Raw genomic sequence first — 16478 nt, 5'->3', positions numbered from 1 at the left:
TAAATTCAATATTTCTTCTGTTACCCAAGGATTTCTAGCAGCCCTCGTCTTTTTACCTACTTTATCCTCTGCTGCCTTCACTACTTCATCCCTCAGAGCTACCCATTCTTCTTCTACTGTATTTCTTTCCCCTATTCCTGTCAATTGTTCCCTTATGCTCTCCCTGAAACTCTGTACAACCTCTGGTTCTTTCAGTTTATCCAGGTCCCATCTCCTTAATTTCCCACATTTTTGCATTTTCTTCAGTTTTAATCTACAGGTCATAACCAATAGATTGTGGTCAGAGTCCACATCTGCCCCTGGAAATGTCTTACAACTTAATACCTGGTTCCTAAATCTCTGTCTTACCATTATATAATCTCTCTGATACCTTTTAGTATCTCCAGGGTTCTTCCACGTATACAACCTTCTTTCATGATTCTTAAACCAAGTGTTACCTATGACTGAGTTGTGCTCTGTACAAAATTCTACTAGGCGGCTTCCTCTTTCATTTCTTAGCCCCAATCCATATCCACCTACTATGTTTCCTTCTCTCCCTTTTCCTACACTCGAATTCCAGTCACCCATTACTATTAAATTTTCGTCTCCCTTCACTATCTGAATAATTTCTTTTATTTCATCGTACATTTCTTCAATTTCTTCGTCATCTGCAGAGCTAGTTGGCATATAAACTTGTACTACTGTAGTAGGTGTGGGCTTCGTATCTATCTTGGCCACAATAATGCGTTCACTATGCTGTTTGTAGTAGCTTACCCGCATTCCTATTTTCCTATTCATTATTAAACCTACTCCTGCATTACCCCTATTTGATTTTGTGTTTATAACCCTGTAATCACCTGACCAGAAGTCTTGTTCCTCCTGCCACCGAACTTCACTAATTCCCACTATATCTAACTTTAACCTATCCATTTCCCTTTTTAAATTTTCTAACCTACCTGCCCGATTAAGGGATCTGACATTCCACGCTCCGATCCGTAGAACGCCAGTTTTCTTTCTCCTGATACTGCATAAGATGTGTAAAACAAAGCAAAGGGCTAGAACAGGGAGATGTTGAATGAAAATCTTCTAGCTGTGAGCAGGGCAGTGTGTGAAGCATTCAGTGACTACCATAGCAGAATATTATTGAAGGATGTCACAAACCCAAAGCGATTCTGATCATAAGTGAAGATACCAAAGTTAGTGTGCAGACACTCATGGGCAAGACAGGGACTGAAAGAGGGCATCAAAGCAGGAAAATTGAACTCTTGTTTTCAAATCCTCATCTACAAATGAAAAATTCAGGGATACTGCTCTAATTCAGTTCTTGCACCATCGCAAAGATGAGTGATATACATATTAGTGTCAGTGGTATTGAGAAGCAACAGAAATCATCAAAATTGAACACAGCTCCAGATCCCGACAGAAACCACAGAAGGTTCTACACTGTATTTTCTACTGAGTTAGCCTCTCATTTATCTCTTGAACAGGAAACCATGCCAAGTACTTTGAGAGTAACTATGACAATCTCCCCCTTGCAGCCTCACTCTTCTCCCTCATATTTTCCACTTATTCAGGTTACTCAGAGATGATAACACTATTGATGACTTCTAAGAACAACAGAGACTGTAACCACAAATCAACTCTGCTGCTGGTTAAAAAGATTAATGAATCAATGGAATAAGTGCCTCAATGTACAGCAAGTGTAATTACATTTTTTCCCACAGATAGTTATTTGCACATTCCATAATACTGATCTCTCAGTATGATATAATGTTTGATGATAACTGAAATAAATGCCTGACGATTACTGTGAGTGCCGTTGTGACTATTATTTCTATAGTTCACGTTTTGGCATACTTTTCTATGACAATGGGGAGATTTCTGAGAATTGCTGTAGTAATATGCTGAAAGATAAAAGCTTCAGTTAAATCTGTTACTTTAAATGTGCTTCATGTACAGAAGTCAAGTGCATAAAGATCTGAAATGGGGAAAAGCAGAATTAACAAAGTCAGCTTCATTTTTTTGTAAGCATATAAACTAAATGAAAGATTCATTACAAGTAAGATTTCACAACTCCAGTGTTATATGGTCTGTTCACAAGAAAAAGAATGAATTCTGGGGGCTGTGCAGGGAGAGGAGGAAGCATGTCTCACCCACTGATTTCCAACATATTGGCTGCAGATAGGGTGAGGGCCAGTGTAGGGGGGACCAAGCAATGCTTGAGTGATACAGTATTGGCACTACACTTGTGATCAAGTATCAGTTTATGCTCCAAGTGGCACTGACAGTGCCTTCCGTTGGCCATTGTACCAGCTGTCAACTGCTGTGTATTGTGCAGCAGTGAAAGTAAAACCTGAAACAAGCATAACAAAAGCTTAAAGGATTTGTGAAATCGAAATTGATGGTTTCATGCTGAATAATGGTGACAAAGAGAAAGGTCCAGATTTTGAACATTTATTAAAAATGAATGCTGAATTGTAAGTAAATATGTCACTCAGAATCAGTCTTAAACATAAGTCACTCATTATCAGTCTCATTATATTCGCCATTGGTTTATGAGTCATTATTACTGACACTACTGCCCGATTTATCTGTATCAATAAAGATTTCATCTACTGCTCTTGTGTATTTCACTGTTCCATCTCACTGAGTGGGAGAGATTGTGGACAACTCTTTATTTTTGCTCTCTTGATTGCAACATTCAGGGACAGTGTTAATTATTTCTCTTGCTCCATACCATAAAGTACTAATGATTACTCTTCTCCGAGGAGTGGATAGTATATCTGGTGCTGCCCGTAATGGACCAGGAACCACTTCATCACTTGTCAACAGATGTATTAATTTGCAACACAGCACAAAAACCACTTCACAATGGCTGCATACACAAGGTTTCATATTAAATTACTGGGATTGGCTGTGGCTGGACACACAGCATGAGTAGGCAAAGTTATCTGACTTATGCCAATTCGCAACTAGGGAGTCCTTGTTCCTCTCTTTGTGAGCAGACTATAATTATATAGCAATATAATTGAGATTGTAGATTAGAAAGAGTTGCCATTATTTTCTTAAATGCTTTTGTTTAGCTGTAAATTCCAAACTCCTGGTGTGCAGTACCTTTCTTTTTCAGAGAGGAAGACGTTCAGTTGAGCATAAAAAAAGAAATAAAGATAGATGCACGGAGACAGTCCAACTTTGCTGCATTGGATGCTGTTTCCAGAGAAATGACAGTTGATGATAACTGTGAAGAAACTCCTGGGGATTTACTTGAACTTCTTGACAGTCTGAACTGAAAGCTGTTTATTTGTATTGATAGCATCCCGCAACAAATATATGTCCAGAGTATTAAGAAAGAAGAATAGAAAATGTTAATGAAAAACCAGTGAAATATATTTTTACCTTGTGCCTCAGAAGGAAAAAGGCGCAAAAAGAAGTCCAAACAGAAACAGGCATTTGTTTGTTTCCAATCTTCTTTAGTGTAATCTTTCATAAATATAAGTCATAATATAGTTAACACTCCTAAATTTCTTTGAATACCTCTCAGGACAGAAACTTTGATATAAGGCTTCTGTTAAGGGGTAGCACACTGGTTTACTATTGCTTGAACATTCATTTGTTGTCCAGGCACAAAATAAAAATTAATTTAAGCACTAAATGTGAGTTTATATGCACCATACTTTAGGGTGATGTGTGTTTATGATAGTATTACTGCAATATATGACAATATTATGGTATGTGCTCACAGTATTGCTAATGGAGTGGGCTATTGCTGAGGTATTGCCCACAAGGTGTGGAGAACATTTTTGTAGGGCCATACCTGCCATTGCCCTTCTCTAAAAATGCTTCCCTCTTGTTATCAGGCTTCTTTCCTCTTTCTCATGTTGAAGTGCTGAAGTGTATACTAATGTAATCTTAACTATGAAACAATATTTCACTGCAGTTCAAAAGTTGGTGAACATAAACAGAGGCACTTGATTGGTTTGTTGTCTGCAGAAAACTGGAAGTGGACACATGAGACAACCATCAATCTCATAAATGTGATACTTCGATCATCAGAACTATGGATCATAGAAAATAATATACATACAGGATATTCTCACTGCTGCTGTTATATCAGAATATCTGCAGCAGTGAGCCGTTTGTTTGAATAGGTTCTGAAGACTTCAAAACTACGTGTTAGTTTCCCCATTCATGTGCAGCAACTTGCCAACTTTTTCCTATTTATATTTTTTATTGTCTCTTACCACAATCAATTACTTGATTGTAAATTACTGCATTTATGAAATTCATAGTTCTCTCACTTGATCTGGTAAGCCACAATAAAATTGTAATGTTGATTATTATTTAAAACTTATCTCAATGAAGTATGGTATGTAGAGGGCACTTGACAGCAAGGTCATCATTGTGAATTCCTTGAGCCCTTCTACCAAAGCATTACAAACTTCTGGGAACTGGAGGGACATTGGCGAGAAAAGCAAAGGCCTGTATGAATCACCAGTAGCCAAAAACTGAAACATGATTATCAGTCTGGTTGCAGCTGATATACAGTCTCTCTCACATTGGTATTGGGCTTATCAATTCTCAGATGAACTGCATTTATGATCTATCCTAAAGAGCATTTCTATATTCCAGTGAAATTGTGGAAAAGGTATATATCTAACCTCAGTTTAAAGTGTCAGGAGCAGTTCACTCACTAGAGAGAGAGAGAGAGAGAGAGAGAGAGAGAGAGAGAGAGAGAGAGAGAGGGGGGGGGGGGGGGGGGGAATTGCAGCTACAAAACCTATTTTTATTTTTCTTGCTAACAGATTTCCTTTGTGGAATGCAAAAGCAGGGGAGCCACAGTCACTTCCAATAGTGGGTTGGGGTTTCTCTGCCTGGGGACTGGGTGGGTGTTTGTGTTGCCCTCTTTATTTCATCATCATCACTCATGACAGTGGCTAGATTGGACTGTGTAAAAATTGGGACTTTGTATGGGCGCCGGTGACTGCATGGTTGTGCACCTCACGAACCGAACATCACCACCACCACCACCACTTCCACTTCCACTTCCAATTGTTCAGTTTCATTCACCTTGTGGCAATACTGTGACGTGTGTAAAACATTTCTGGCCCAGAAATTGCTGGCGTGTTGCTGCAGTATTGTGAGCTGTTAAAAATTTCAATGGCCTATGCAAACATTCAAGCATATTAATAGAAATAATATCAAACATTAATTAACTTGGATAACTGTGAATCTTTGCTATAACAATGTTTATAAAGAGCAAGGCTAAATTAATACAATATTTTGAACATATTTCTGCCCAACATGCTTGATGCATTAAACTAATGTGGAAAATGCCAATTTGTAAAACAGTATATAATTTTTATTGTCATTATTGTTAACAATGGGAAATCTTTATTGTACAAATGTAACTTCTTGCCTCTACTTTCTCATAAAATGGTTCCCAAAGAGAGTTTTGAAAAGTATGTTATTTGGACTGTAATACATAAGAAGGTTTTTAAAAAATAATCGAATCATTTTCTACAAAAAGTTACAAATGAGCAAAAGTTATAAAAAGAATCAATTTTCTAAAGTTTGTTGTCATCAAACAAGCATTTAGATAGTTGAATAATACACAGAGGGAATATAACTGATACTTCGATTGCTATAATTCACAAATGTAGAGAAATAAATTTAGGTTTTATTTGTGAAAGAAATAGTGTTAATAAAGGTTTTATAAAAACTGCTTGGAAAGTTTCGGCAGAATGTAATTTAGGACTAAAGGTAGCCTGTAAACAACTCAGTGCCTCTCCTTTGTGGTGAGTTGTTACCTAAATTATATAACTGAGGTTTTGTAATTTCTCAGGTTTTCCCTGTATTGTACTTGGCTGATGATCCATATGGGTAGCCTGGTGACTAGCGTATTTTTTCACAATATTTCATTGTCATGTAGCACCTGATGGTGGTGGTGAAGTACTCTGCTAGAAATATTTTACCATCAAGACGCTAATTCCTGGCTACACACTTGAGAAATACATAAACTTAAGTTACACATTTTTAAAAATGCAGAGCCTGTCTAATTGCACACATTATCAGTAATTTTTCACTTGCTTTTTTTAGCTTTACCATTAGGTGACAAAGAATATTTTGGAAACAAAATCTACAGTTTGTGCTTATTCAGAAATTAATGGTAGAAAACTACCAGAGCGTAACAGAACTGCACAAACAGTTTATCACAATTCATTATACATTATGAACAGAAGTAATTACTTTTAACTTTGGAGTTTATCCAAGTAATAAAAGTAATCTGGATATCCTTGTTCCATATTTGTGCAATAGCTTGGTGTATACCTAGGGCAATGATAAAGCTGAAGTCACATACAGTAAACAGGGCAAGCTGAAAATATCTGAAGAACACTGTATCTTTTGCATTAGCACCAGTTTACAGAAGATAAATGTGTTAATATGAGGCAAAAATCTTTCAGTTATATTGGACTTGCTGCAGTCACTGTCAGAAATTCCATCTTTAAGGTGAGTTGCAATCTCTGTATCTAAAATAGGACATTTCTCTCTCACTTTTGCAAGTCATCTGAAGTCATTTTATGTAAATCATGCCTTATAATAGATCACTAGAATACTGGACAATACTATATATTTCAGAAAACTAGTGACATAATATTCAATTGTCCCTAATTTAATATAAATAATAGTCATCTATAAAAATCATATGACACATCAGTGATAATATTGCTTATTTCCTTATGCATACATATTATGAGTACAGAGCAAAGTATATTACTCAAATGATAGTAGGGGTATTTAACTTTATTTCATTGTTAGCTATAATAAAATGTAATAGGACTACTCACATGCTCTCAGGCTCAGACAGATTATCTATTGAGATTTTGCACTGAGTGCACTGCTAAATTAGTCTCTTTTTCTTAGTTCATATTTATTGAGACACACGGAGTGGCAGAAGTGCTGGTGTCTCTCGTTTAAGAAAAGAATAAGAGACTGTACACATGAGGCTGTATGAATAAAAAAGAGAACATTCTCTGAAAAAGTTCTCAGTTCATGTGATTAAAAAAAATTTGAAGCATGTTCTCTGGCCAGGGACTTCTTTCTCACTACTTCTCCTCCTATTGAGAAGGTCCTCAGTGTGTGTATCTGCTGCATCTGGCACAAAACGCATGCATAACCGTACATATCATTCAACTCACTCAGACAGACAAACTATCAGTGTACAAGTATGGAAATGGTATCAATGTGCTCCAGAAGAGCACTACTAAATTTTGATTTTAGTTTTATGTGCAGCAACAAATTAGTAAGACAGTTGTGGACAGTCTACACAAGTGCATTTTCTGACCATGTTCCCAAATTTTCGACATTTTGGGACTGCTGGCTAGCATAAAAATGTTCTCATTTTCAGTACGTCCATCTCTGCTTTCATGATTTCCGGGAAGTAAGTTCGCCAACCAAACAATGTTTTTATTGTTAAACCTGTATAAACTTTTACGGTTTCTCTCTCCAATATTTTTTGGGCAATGTATATATTTTTTGGGTTCGGAGCTACAGAAGTTTCGCTTTACTAAAAAAAAATTGTAAAACTTCACCTCTACAGAACTTACAGACCTCACTTCAAAGAACAGAGAATGCTCTTCACTTGCGAGAAACTTCTCTCTAGTTTTATTCATATGAAATCAAAGAATGTTCTTCACACTGAACAACTTGCCCCACCCTTTTACTCAAGTTTTGAGAACATTCTCAGGTGAAGTATATTCTCTGACTCCCTTTATTCATGCAAACCTTAGAATGTTCTCTGAAATTTTGAGAATAAAGTAAATTTTCTGTTTTATTCATTTGACCCATGATTACATATCAATATAACTAACATCTGTTTGTTGTGTGATCCTAGAGCATATTCTGAGCTTGTACGTTGTAACATTCCTGGAGAAAACAAAGCTTCTCTCAAAGAATTGAAGAGAGATTCAGGTACAAGCACTTTTGTGAAAAACATTTTACTTTAGTCACATACAATGTATTGAATATAGTGGATACAGCTGAACAGGTAGACAGTCTTCTTAGGTCTCCAAAAGGCATTAAACACTGCCAACTGATGACCAAGTTTCGATAATGTAGAGTAGCTTCATAAGATGTGACCAGATCAGAGTAATAGAACAGTGTATGTTCAACAGATATGTAACTAAACTTGGGTGTACCCAAGAAAGTGTAACAGAACTGCTAACGGCCACATAGGATTAACAGCACACTGAAGTGGTCAGTGATAATGGTTCTGTCTACAGGAAAATATCATTACTGGATGATGATATGTTACACAGTTTCTTACAATGTATTTCCATTTGGTGTATTAAATGACAGCTTTCTAAATGTGGAAAAATGCAGAATAAAAACAGAAATAACTCAACAATAATCAGTTAGGAGCCAGTATATCCATCTAAGGATAAGTCTACAAACACATGAAACACAAGAATGTAACAGGCCAATAGAAACTGTGAAAAAGTAGCAGTACTGAAGTGGGAATATACATGACTAAACAATATTCAAGAATTTCTTTTTAAGTAACAGATAAATCGAGGTGGGCTTAAGGTTTATCTTGAGTGAACGGGAAGCACTAGAAAATCGATGGAATGTTTTCTTCTTCTTCTTCATCATGATGTCTAGTGCTGAATTTCTCAACAACAGATTGAATATGAAGCAAAACTGAAAAAAATGTTAATATATCATTAAAAATAATTTCCAGCTTTGGAAAATCGGACAGAATGAAATTATTTGAATGGAACAAAAATCGGTAGATGTGATTACATTTGCAGACAAATAAATGATTACAATTTCAGAAAAAATGGGTGATCTATTAAAGAGAGAGCTTCAAAAATTGAGCAAGAAATAACATGTTGATTCATCTATGACCCTCAAGCAAGCAGTTATTTGGTCTACATCTACGTGATTACTCTGCTATTCACAATTAAATGCCTGGCAATGAACCACCTTCAAGCTGTCTCTACCATTCCACTCTCGAACAGCGTGTGGAAAAACGAGAACTTAAATTTTTCTGTGTGAGCCCCGATTTCTCTCATTTTATTGTGATGATTATTTCTCCCTATGTAGGTGGATGCTAACGGAAAGTTTTCGCAATCAGAGGAGAAAACTGGTGATTGAAATTTCATGAGTAGATCCCGTTGCAACGAAAAACATTGTTTTAATGATTGCCACTCCAATTCATGTATCATGTCTGTGGCATTATCTCCCCTATTTCATGATAATACAAAACAAGCTGCCCTTCTTTGTACTTTTTCAATATCACCCATCAGTCCCATCTGATGCGGACCCCACACCGCACAGCAATACTCCAGAATAGGGCAGACAAGTGTGGTGTAAGCAGTCTCTTTTAGTAGACCTGTTGCACCTTCTAAGTGTTCTGTCAATGAGTCGCAGTCTTTGGTTTGCACTACCCACAACATTATCTATGTGATTGTTCCAATTTAGGTTACTTGTAATTGTAATCCGTAAGTATTTAGTTGAATTTACAGCCTTCAGATTTGTGTGACTTATTGCACAATCGAAATTTAGCAGATTTCTTTTGGTACTCATGTGAATAACTTCACACTTTTCTCTATTCAGGGTGAATTGCCACTTTTCGCACCACAACAGATATCTTATCTAAATCATTTTGCAGTTTGTTTTGGTCATCTGATGACTTTACAAGACGGTAAATGTCAGCATCATCTGCAAATAACCTAAGAGGGTTACCAGATTGTTTCATATGTCATTAATATAGATCAGGAACAATAAGAGGGCCTACAACATTTCCTTGGGGAACGCCAGATATTACGTCTGTTTTACTTTACGACTTTCTGCCTATTACTATGAACTGTGACCTTTCTGACAGGAAGTCATAAATCCAGCCACACAACTCAGGCAATTTTCCATAGTTTCCATGTTAGTTAGAAGACGCTTTTGAGGAACAGTGTCAAAAGCCTTCTGGACATCTAAAAATATGAAATCAATTTGACGTCTCTTGTCGATAGCACTCGTGAGTATAAAGAGCTAGTTGTGTTTCGCAAGAATGATATTTTCTGAATCCGTGCTGACAACGTGTCAATAAATCATTTTCTTTGAGGTAATTCATAATGTTTGAACACAGTATATGTTCCAAAACTCTACTGCTAATCGATGTTAGTGATACGGGCCTGTAATTCAGTGGATTACTCCTATTTCCCTTTTTGGGTATTGGTGTGACTTGAGCAATTTTCCAGTCTTTAGGTACGGAACTTTCTGTGAACGAGCGGTTGTATATAATTGCTAAATATGGAGCCATCACATCAGCATACTCTGAAAGGAACTTGACTGGTATTCAATCTGGACCGGAGTGCCAGATTCTGAGACAGAGTTTCATTGTGGAAATTATTAAAAGCATCTCTTATTGAAGTATGTGCTATATTTTGAAGTTCTGGAAAACTTAGCCATACTTGTGGATTTTGCGTTCTTTTAAATTTGGCATGCTTTTTTCATTGCTTCTGCAACAGCGATCTGATCCATTTTGTGTACCATAGGGGATCAGTACCATCACTTATTAATTTACATGGTATATATCTCCCAACTGCCGTTAATACTATCTCTTCGAAATCATTCCACATCTTTTCTACACTTACGTGATCAGATTAGAAGGAGTGGAGGATGTCTCTCTAAAAAGTGTTAAGAGCATTTTTATCAGCTTTTTTAAATAGATGTACTTCGTGTTTCTGTTTGATGGTTGTACATGTTATATGGTATTCAGTCTTGCAGCAACTACCTCATGGTTGCTAGTCCCTGTATTTGTCATGATACTCTCTGTTGTTCCAGAATTATTTGTTGCTAAGACCTCAAGTATGCTTTCACAACAATTTACACTTCGAGTGGGTACATGAACTAATTGTTCAAAATAACTTTCTCAGAAAGCTTTCAGTACGATTTCAGATGATGTTTTATACATGCCGCCAGTTTTTAACGAATAACCAGCATATTGAAGCCGCCACTGACTGTAATTGTATGAGTGGGGTACCTATTTCAAATGAGACTAAGGTTTTCTTTGAACTATTCAGCAACTACACTACTGGCCATTCAAATTCCGACACCACGAAGATGATGTGCTACAGACGTGAAATTTAACTGAGAGGAAGACGATGCTGTGATATGCAAATGATGAGCTTTTAGGAGCATTCACACAAGGTTGGCGCTGGTGGTGACACATACAATGTGCTGCATGAGGAAAGTTTCCAACCGATTTCTTATACACAAACAGCAGTTGACCAGTGTTGCCTGGCGAAACTTTGTAGTGATGCCTTGTGTAAGGAGGAGAAATGCGTACCATCACATTTCCGACTTTGATAAAGGTTGGATTGTAGCCTATCGCGATTGCGGTTTATCGTATCACGACATTGCTGCTCGCATTGGTCGAGATCCAATGATTGTTTGCAGAATATGAAATCGGTGGGTTCAGGAGGGTAATATGGAACGTCGTGCTGGATCCGAACGGCCTCGTATCACTAGCAGTCGAGATGACAGGCATCTTATCCACACGGCTGTAACAGATTGTGCAGTCATGTCTCAATCCCTGGGTCAACAGATGGGGACGTTTGCAAGACAACAACCATCTGCACGAGCAGTTCGACGACATTTGCAGCAGCATGGACTATCAGCTTGGAGACCATGGCTACGGTTACCCTTGACGCTGCATAACAGACAGGAGCGCCTGCGATGGTGTACTCAACGACGAACCTGGGTGCACGAATGGCAAAACATCATGTTTTTGGATGAATCCAGGTTCTGTTTACAGCATCGATGGTCGCATCCATGTTTGGCGACATCACGGTGAACGCACATTGGAAGTGTGTATTCGTCATCGCCAAACTGGCGTATCACCTGGCGTGACGGTGTGGGTTGCCATTGGTTACACGTCTCTGTCACCTCTTGTTTGCAGTGACTGCACTTTGAACAGTGGATGGTGCATTTCAGATGTGTGAAGACCCGTGGCTCTACCCTTCATTTGATCCCAGTGAAACCCTACATTTCAGCAGGATAATGCACGACCGCATGTTGCAGGTCCTGTATGGGCCTTTCTGGATACAGAAAATGTTCGACTGCTGTCCTGGCCAGCACATTCTCCAGGTCTCTCCCCAACTGAAAACGTCTGGTCAATGGTGGCCGAGCAACTGGCTACTCACAATACGCCAGTCACTGCTCTTGATGAACTGTGGTATTGTCTTGAAGCTGCATGGGCAGCTGTACCTTTACACACCAAACAAGCTCTGTTTGACTCAATGCCCAGGCGTATCAAGGCTGTTATTACGGCCAGTGGTGGTTGTTCTGGGTACTGATTTCTCAGTATCTATGCATCCAAATTGCGTGAAAATGTAATCAAATGTCAGTTCTAGTATAATATATTTGTCCAATGAATACCCGTTTATCATCTGCATTTCTTCTTCGTGTAGCAATTTTAACGGCCAGTAGTGTATATCTTCTGAGTCGGTGCGATCCGATTAAGTCTAGTCTGTTTGTCAAGTATAACCTCTACCTATACTGTTTCTCAGGAACTACCTAATTCAATTTCAGTATAAGGTAAACTTCTTCAATAAATACTCCACCACCAACTGTGTTTAATCTGTCCTCTCTGAACACTTTTAGGTCGTTTGAAAAAATTTCGGATGAATTTATTTCCAGCTTTAACCAGCTTTCCATATCTATAACTATTTGAGCTTCAGTGCTTTCTGTTAGGGCTTGGAGCTCTGGTTCTTTCCCAACAAAGCTATGACAATTTACAACTATAATACCGATCATTTGTACAACTACCTTATTGTGTTTTACTTGCCCCCTTTTAGATGGACGTCGTATCTGTGGTTTCCTGAGACCCTCTAACTTAAAAAACCGCCCAAGTCCCTTCCACACAGCCCCCACTACCCGTGTAGCCGCTTCCTGTGCGTAATGGACTCCTGACCTATTAAGTGGAATCTGGAAACCCACCACCCGATGGCGCAAGCCAAGGAATCTGGAGCCAACATGGTCACATAACTGCCTGAGCCTCTGATTCAGACCCAACACTCGGCTCTGCACCAAAGGACCACAGTCAGTTCTGTCAACGATGCTGCAGATGATGAGCTCTGCCTTAATCTCGCAAACAAGACTGGAAATCCTTACCATTTCCAATAGCTGCCCAAAACCTGAGGGAACCTCCTCCGATCCAAAGCGATACACATCATTGGTTCCGACATGGGCCACCACCTGCACCCCGTACTCTTGATGGCTTCCGGAAGCACCTTTTCCACATCCCACATCCGGAATGACTCCCCCCCCAATCCCCGCGGTATGCACACACAGTGCACACTGGCTTCCTTCCCCTCCTTGGCAGCCATGTTCCTTAGGGGCCCCGTTACGCGCCTAATGTTGGGGCTCCCAACTACCAGGAAGTCACCCTCTGTGTATGCCCAGACCTTGCAGGCCGAGAAGATCTGGCAGTTTCGGCGACTAGAGGGAGCAGTGCAGACTCCCACTCCCATTTTATTATTGAGCTTACATGGAGTTGTTTCACTGATCTTCTTTTCAGGATAGCCTGCTGCGATTGTCTTCCCAACTTCTTCTCCGAAGATAATATGCGATTTTGGAGGAATTTTTTATGCTCTTAAACCAATCTCACTATATTTTCACTTCCACAAACAAGTCACCATATAAAGGATTCATTCTTTGTAAGCCCAACAATTACCAGTCCGACAGATACTCTTGCATACTTTATACCAAATACAATCTAGAAAGATATGGCAAGTCCACCATCCGGACCTCACAAAAGTAAGTGAATAAAGGAAGTTTTTTTTTCTTTAACAACATTCAACTGTTCTCAACAATTACCGATGTTGCACCGTCACAGAGTATATCATGTTTGCTCCTTGTGCTGGGCGTGTAACTTCTGAGGTGAGTGCTGCGTCTACCTGCCTGCGCCGATCAACCGTCCGATACACACCAGTCATGCACGCACATAATAATGGCGCAGTAGACACAGTTCCACTTTCACACACAATCATCTTTAAAAATAATGCGTGTTCGAGACTGTGAAAATATGAGTGTCCCTAGAATTTACCCTAAAATTCTCGAGGCACTACATATCCCTCCCCTTAGCTCGAACAAACGATATTTTATACGAGGCATGTTTTTTAAGTAAGTACTGTTTTGCCACACTGTGGCCGCAGCACTGTCATCGGCGTTCTGCGCATGTCTTCTATGCACTGACGCCATTACAGTGTGATTATTCCTTGTTTACGTTGTGTACTGAGTGTTTAAGATGAGAGCATTTGAAGATGGCCGCACAAATGTGCATGATGAACAACAGAGTTGGTGCCCTTCGGTCGTTAATGAAAGTTTGGTGCAGGAAGTGGACAATAAGGTGAGAGAAAACGGACGCTTTACGATTTCCTCCTTGCAGGATGACTTTCCTGATGTTTATCATAGTGTTCTGTATGGCATTGTGACTGAGCACTTGAATTACTGAAAACTGTGCACATGTTGGGTACCAAAAATGTTGAGCAAGGGCGTCATTTTGCTGCAAGACAATGCCCGTCCGCATGTGGCGAAACAGACCAAAGATCTCATTGCACCTTTTTGATGGGAAATTCTAGATCATCCTCTGTACAGCCACGATCTTGCGCCCAGTTACTACCATCTGTTCCTGATCTTGAAGAAACACCTGGGCAGCCAGCGTCTTCAAGATGATGATGAAGTCAAAACAATGATGATGCAGTGGTTAACAAGTCAGGCGGTAGAGTTCTAACTGGTACAACGTTATGACAAGTGCCTCAATACTTAGAGAAATTATGTAGAAAAGTAGATTAAGGTACAGGCTTTCATGTAAGAATAAAATTATTGAGATATCTCAACACGTCTTTTTTAAATTTAAAAACGGTACTTACTTAAAAAACACGCCTCGTAGGTGTTTATTATGTACATCAATATCGTATTCATATAACATTAATTTCCAGTTCAATCAGTTTGCATGACATTCCTTTTAACAATTGTGTGCTTAATCTATAGCTCTCCTTTTTTTTGCCGTTTTACTACCATTATAAAACTTGAGCCTTTGATCAGTGTTGGAGTCAGCTCTTTCAAAATCTAAAATTCGTGAGGGCAATATTTTTCCATTATCTGTTCACTTTTCCAATCAAAAATTCCAAGTGTGCATGACCTGTATGTATTCTGTTGTTTGCTCTTACTTTTCATACTACTTTTTTTAAGTATGTATTTATTCCTTATAACAATCTGGAACAACTCTGGGTAAATAAAGGTGCTCTTTTCAACCCTTGTAACTTAACACAACACATAATAATGCAAGTGGAAAAGAGAATTCAAACTAACCAGAATAATCTCTACCAAAATGTGTGACTTTTGTCACGATACTGCCCTTTTCCTTTTAGTCACAGTACCTATACCTTACATACAGTTTGATACTCTGAATGCATTCCTTCCTTCTGTTTTGGTAGGTATGCCCCTTTGAACAAATTCCTAGTATACTATGGTACACGTAAATCCCCTTCTTGGAGCCTCTGCCTGCACAGTATACGTCAGCCCTTCTTGGGTCTGTGCCTACCTGCCCATTTCCATCTAATCACTGCTGGGTGCGCCATCCTCCTCCTTCCTGAGTAGGTTTCATAGTCAATTGCCCTAGTATACATCTTTATGTGCACTGAATTCAGAACTACCTCCAAGAAAAACTAAGACTCTACTTTACCCCTCCCACTCGCTACTCAATACTCCCTTTAACCCCTTATGAGTCCTTCCTTGCTCTTCCAGTCCTAAGTTTCCAATAGACACCACACCCGCAAATATTAAAAACAAAGATGATGTAACTTACCAACCGAAAGTGTTGGTATGTTGATAGAGACACTAACAAACTCACACATGCACAAAATTCAAGCTTTCGCAACCTACGGTTGCTTCATCAGGAAAGAGGGAAGGAAAGGGAAAGACATAAGGATGTGGGTTTTAAGGGAGAGGGTAAGGAGTCATTCCAATCCCGGGAGCAGAAAGACTTACCTTAGGGGGAAAATGGAACAGGTATGCGCGCATGCCACACACAGACATATGTAAAGGCAAAGAGTTTGGGCAGAGATGTCAGTCGAGGCGGAAGTACAGATGCAAAGATGTTGAATGACAGGTGAGGTGTGAGCGGTGGCAACTGGAAATTAGCGGAGGTTGAGGCCTGGTGGGTAACTGGAAGAGATGATATATTGAAGGGCTAATTCCCATTTCCGGAGTTCTGATAGATTGGTGTTAGTGGGAAATATCCAGATAACCTGGACAGTGTAACACTGTGCCAAGATGTGCTGGCCGTGCACCAAGGCATGTTTAGCCACAGGGTGATCCTCATTACCAACAAACACTGTCTGCCTTTGTCCATTCATGCGAATGGACAGTTTGTTGCTGGACATTCCCACATAGAAAGCGTCACAGTGTAGGCAGGTCAGTTGGTAAATCACGTGGGTGCT

General features: G+C 39.1%; 1 protein-coding gene across 5 annotated transcripts in view; it reads left to right on the top strand.

Annotated features, from left to right (window-relative positions):
• LOC126335270 (protein OSCP1) overlaps positions 1–6436 on the top strand; it is a 48350-nt gene extending 41914 nt beyond the window's left edge. For all 5 annotated transcript variants that reach the window (XM_049998324.1, XM_049998325.1, XM_049998326.1 and 2 more), the window contains exon 6: positions 3107–6436. In XM_049998324.1, coding sequence (XP_049854281.1) covers positions 3107–3269 — 163 coding nt within the window. In that variant the 3' untranslated portion in view covers positions 3270–6436. The remainder of the gene's footprint in view (positions 1–3106) is intronic.
• Positions 6437–16478: the final 10042 nt, after the last annotated feature.

The sequence above is a fragment of the Schistocerca gregaria genome, chromosome 2, assembly GCF_023897955.1.
Source record: "Schistocerca gregaria isolate iqSchGreg1 chromosome 2, iqSchGreg1.2, whole genome shotgun sequence".
Classification (NCBI taxonomy): Eukaryota; Metazoa; Arthropoda; class Insecta; order Orthoptera; family Acrididae; genus Schistocerca; species Schistocerca gregaria.
This window is presented reverse-complemented; position numbering and strand designations above follow the sequence as displayed.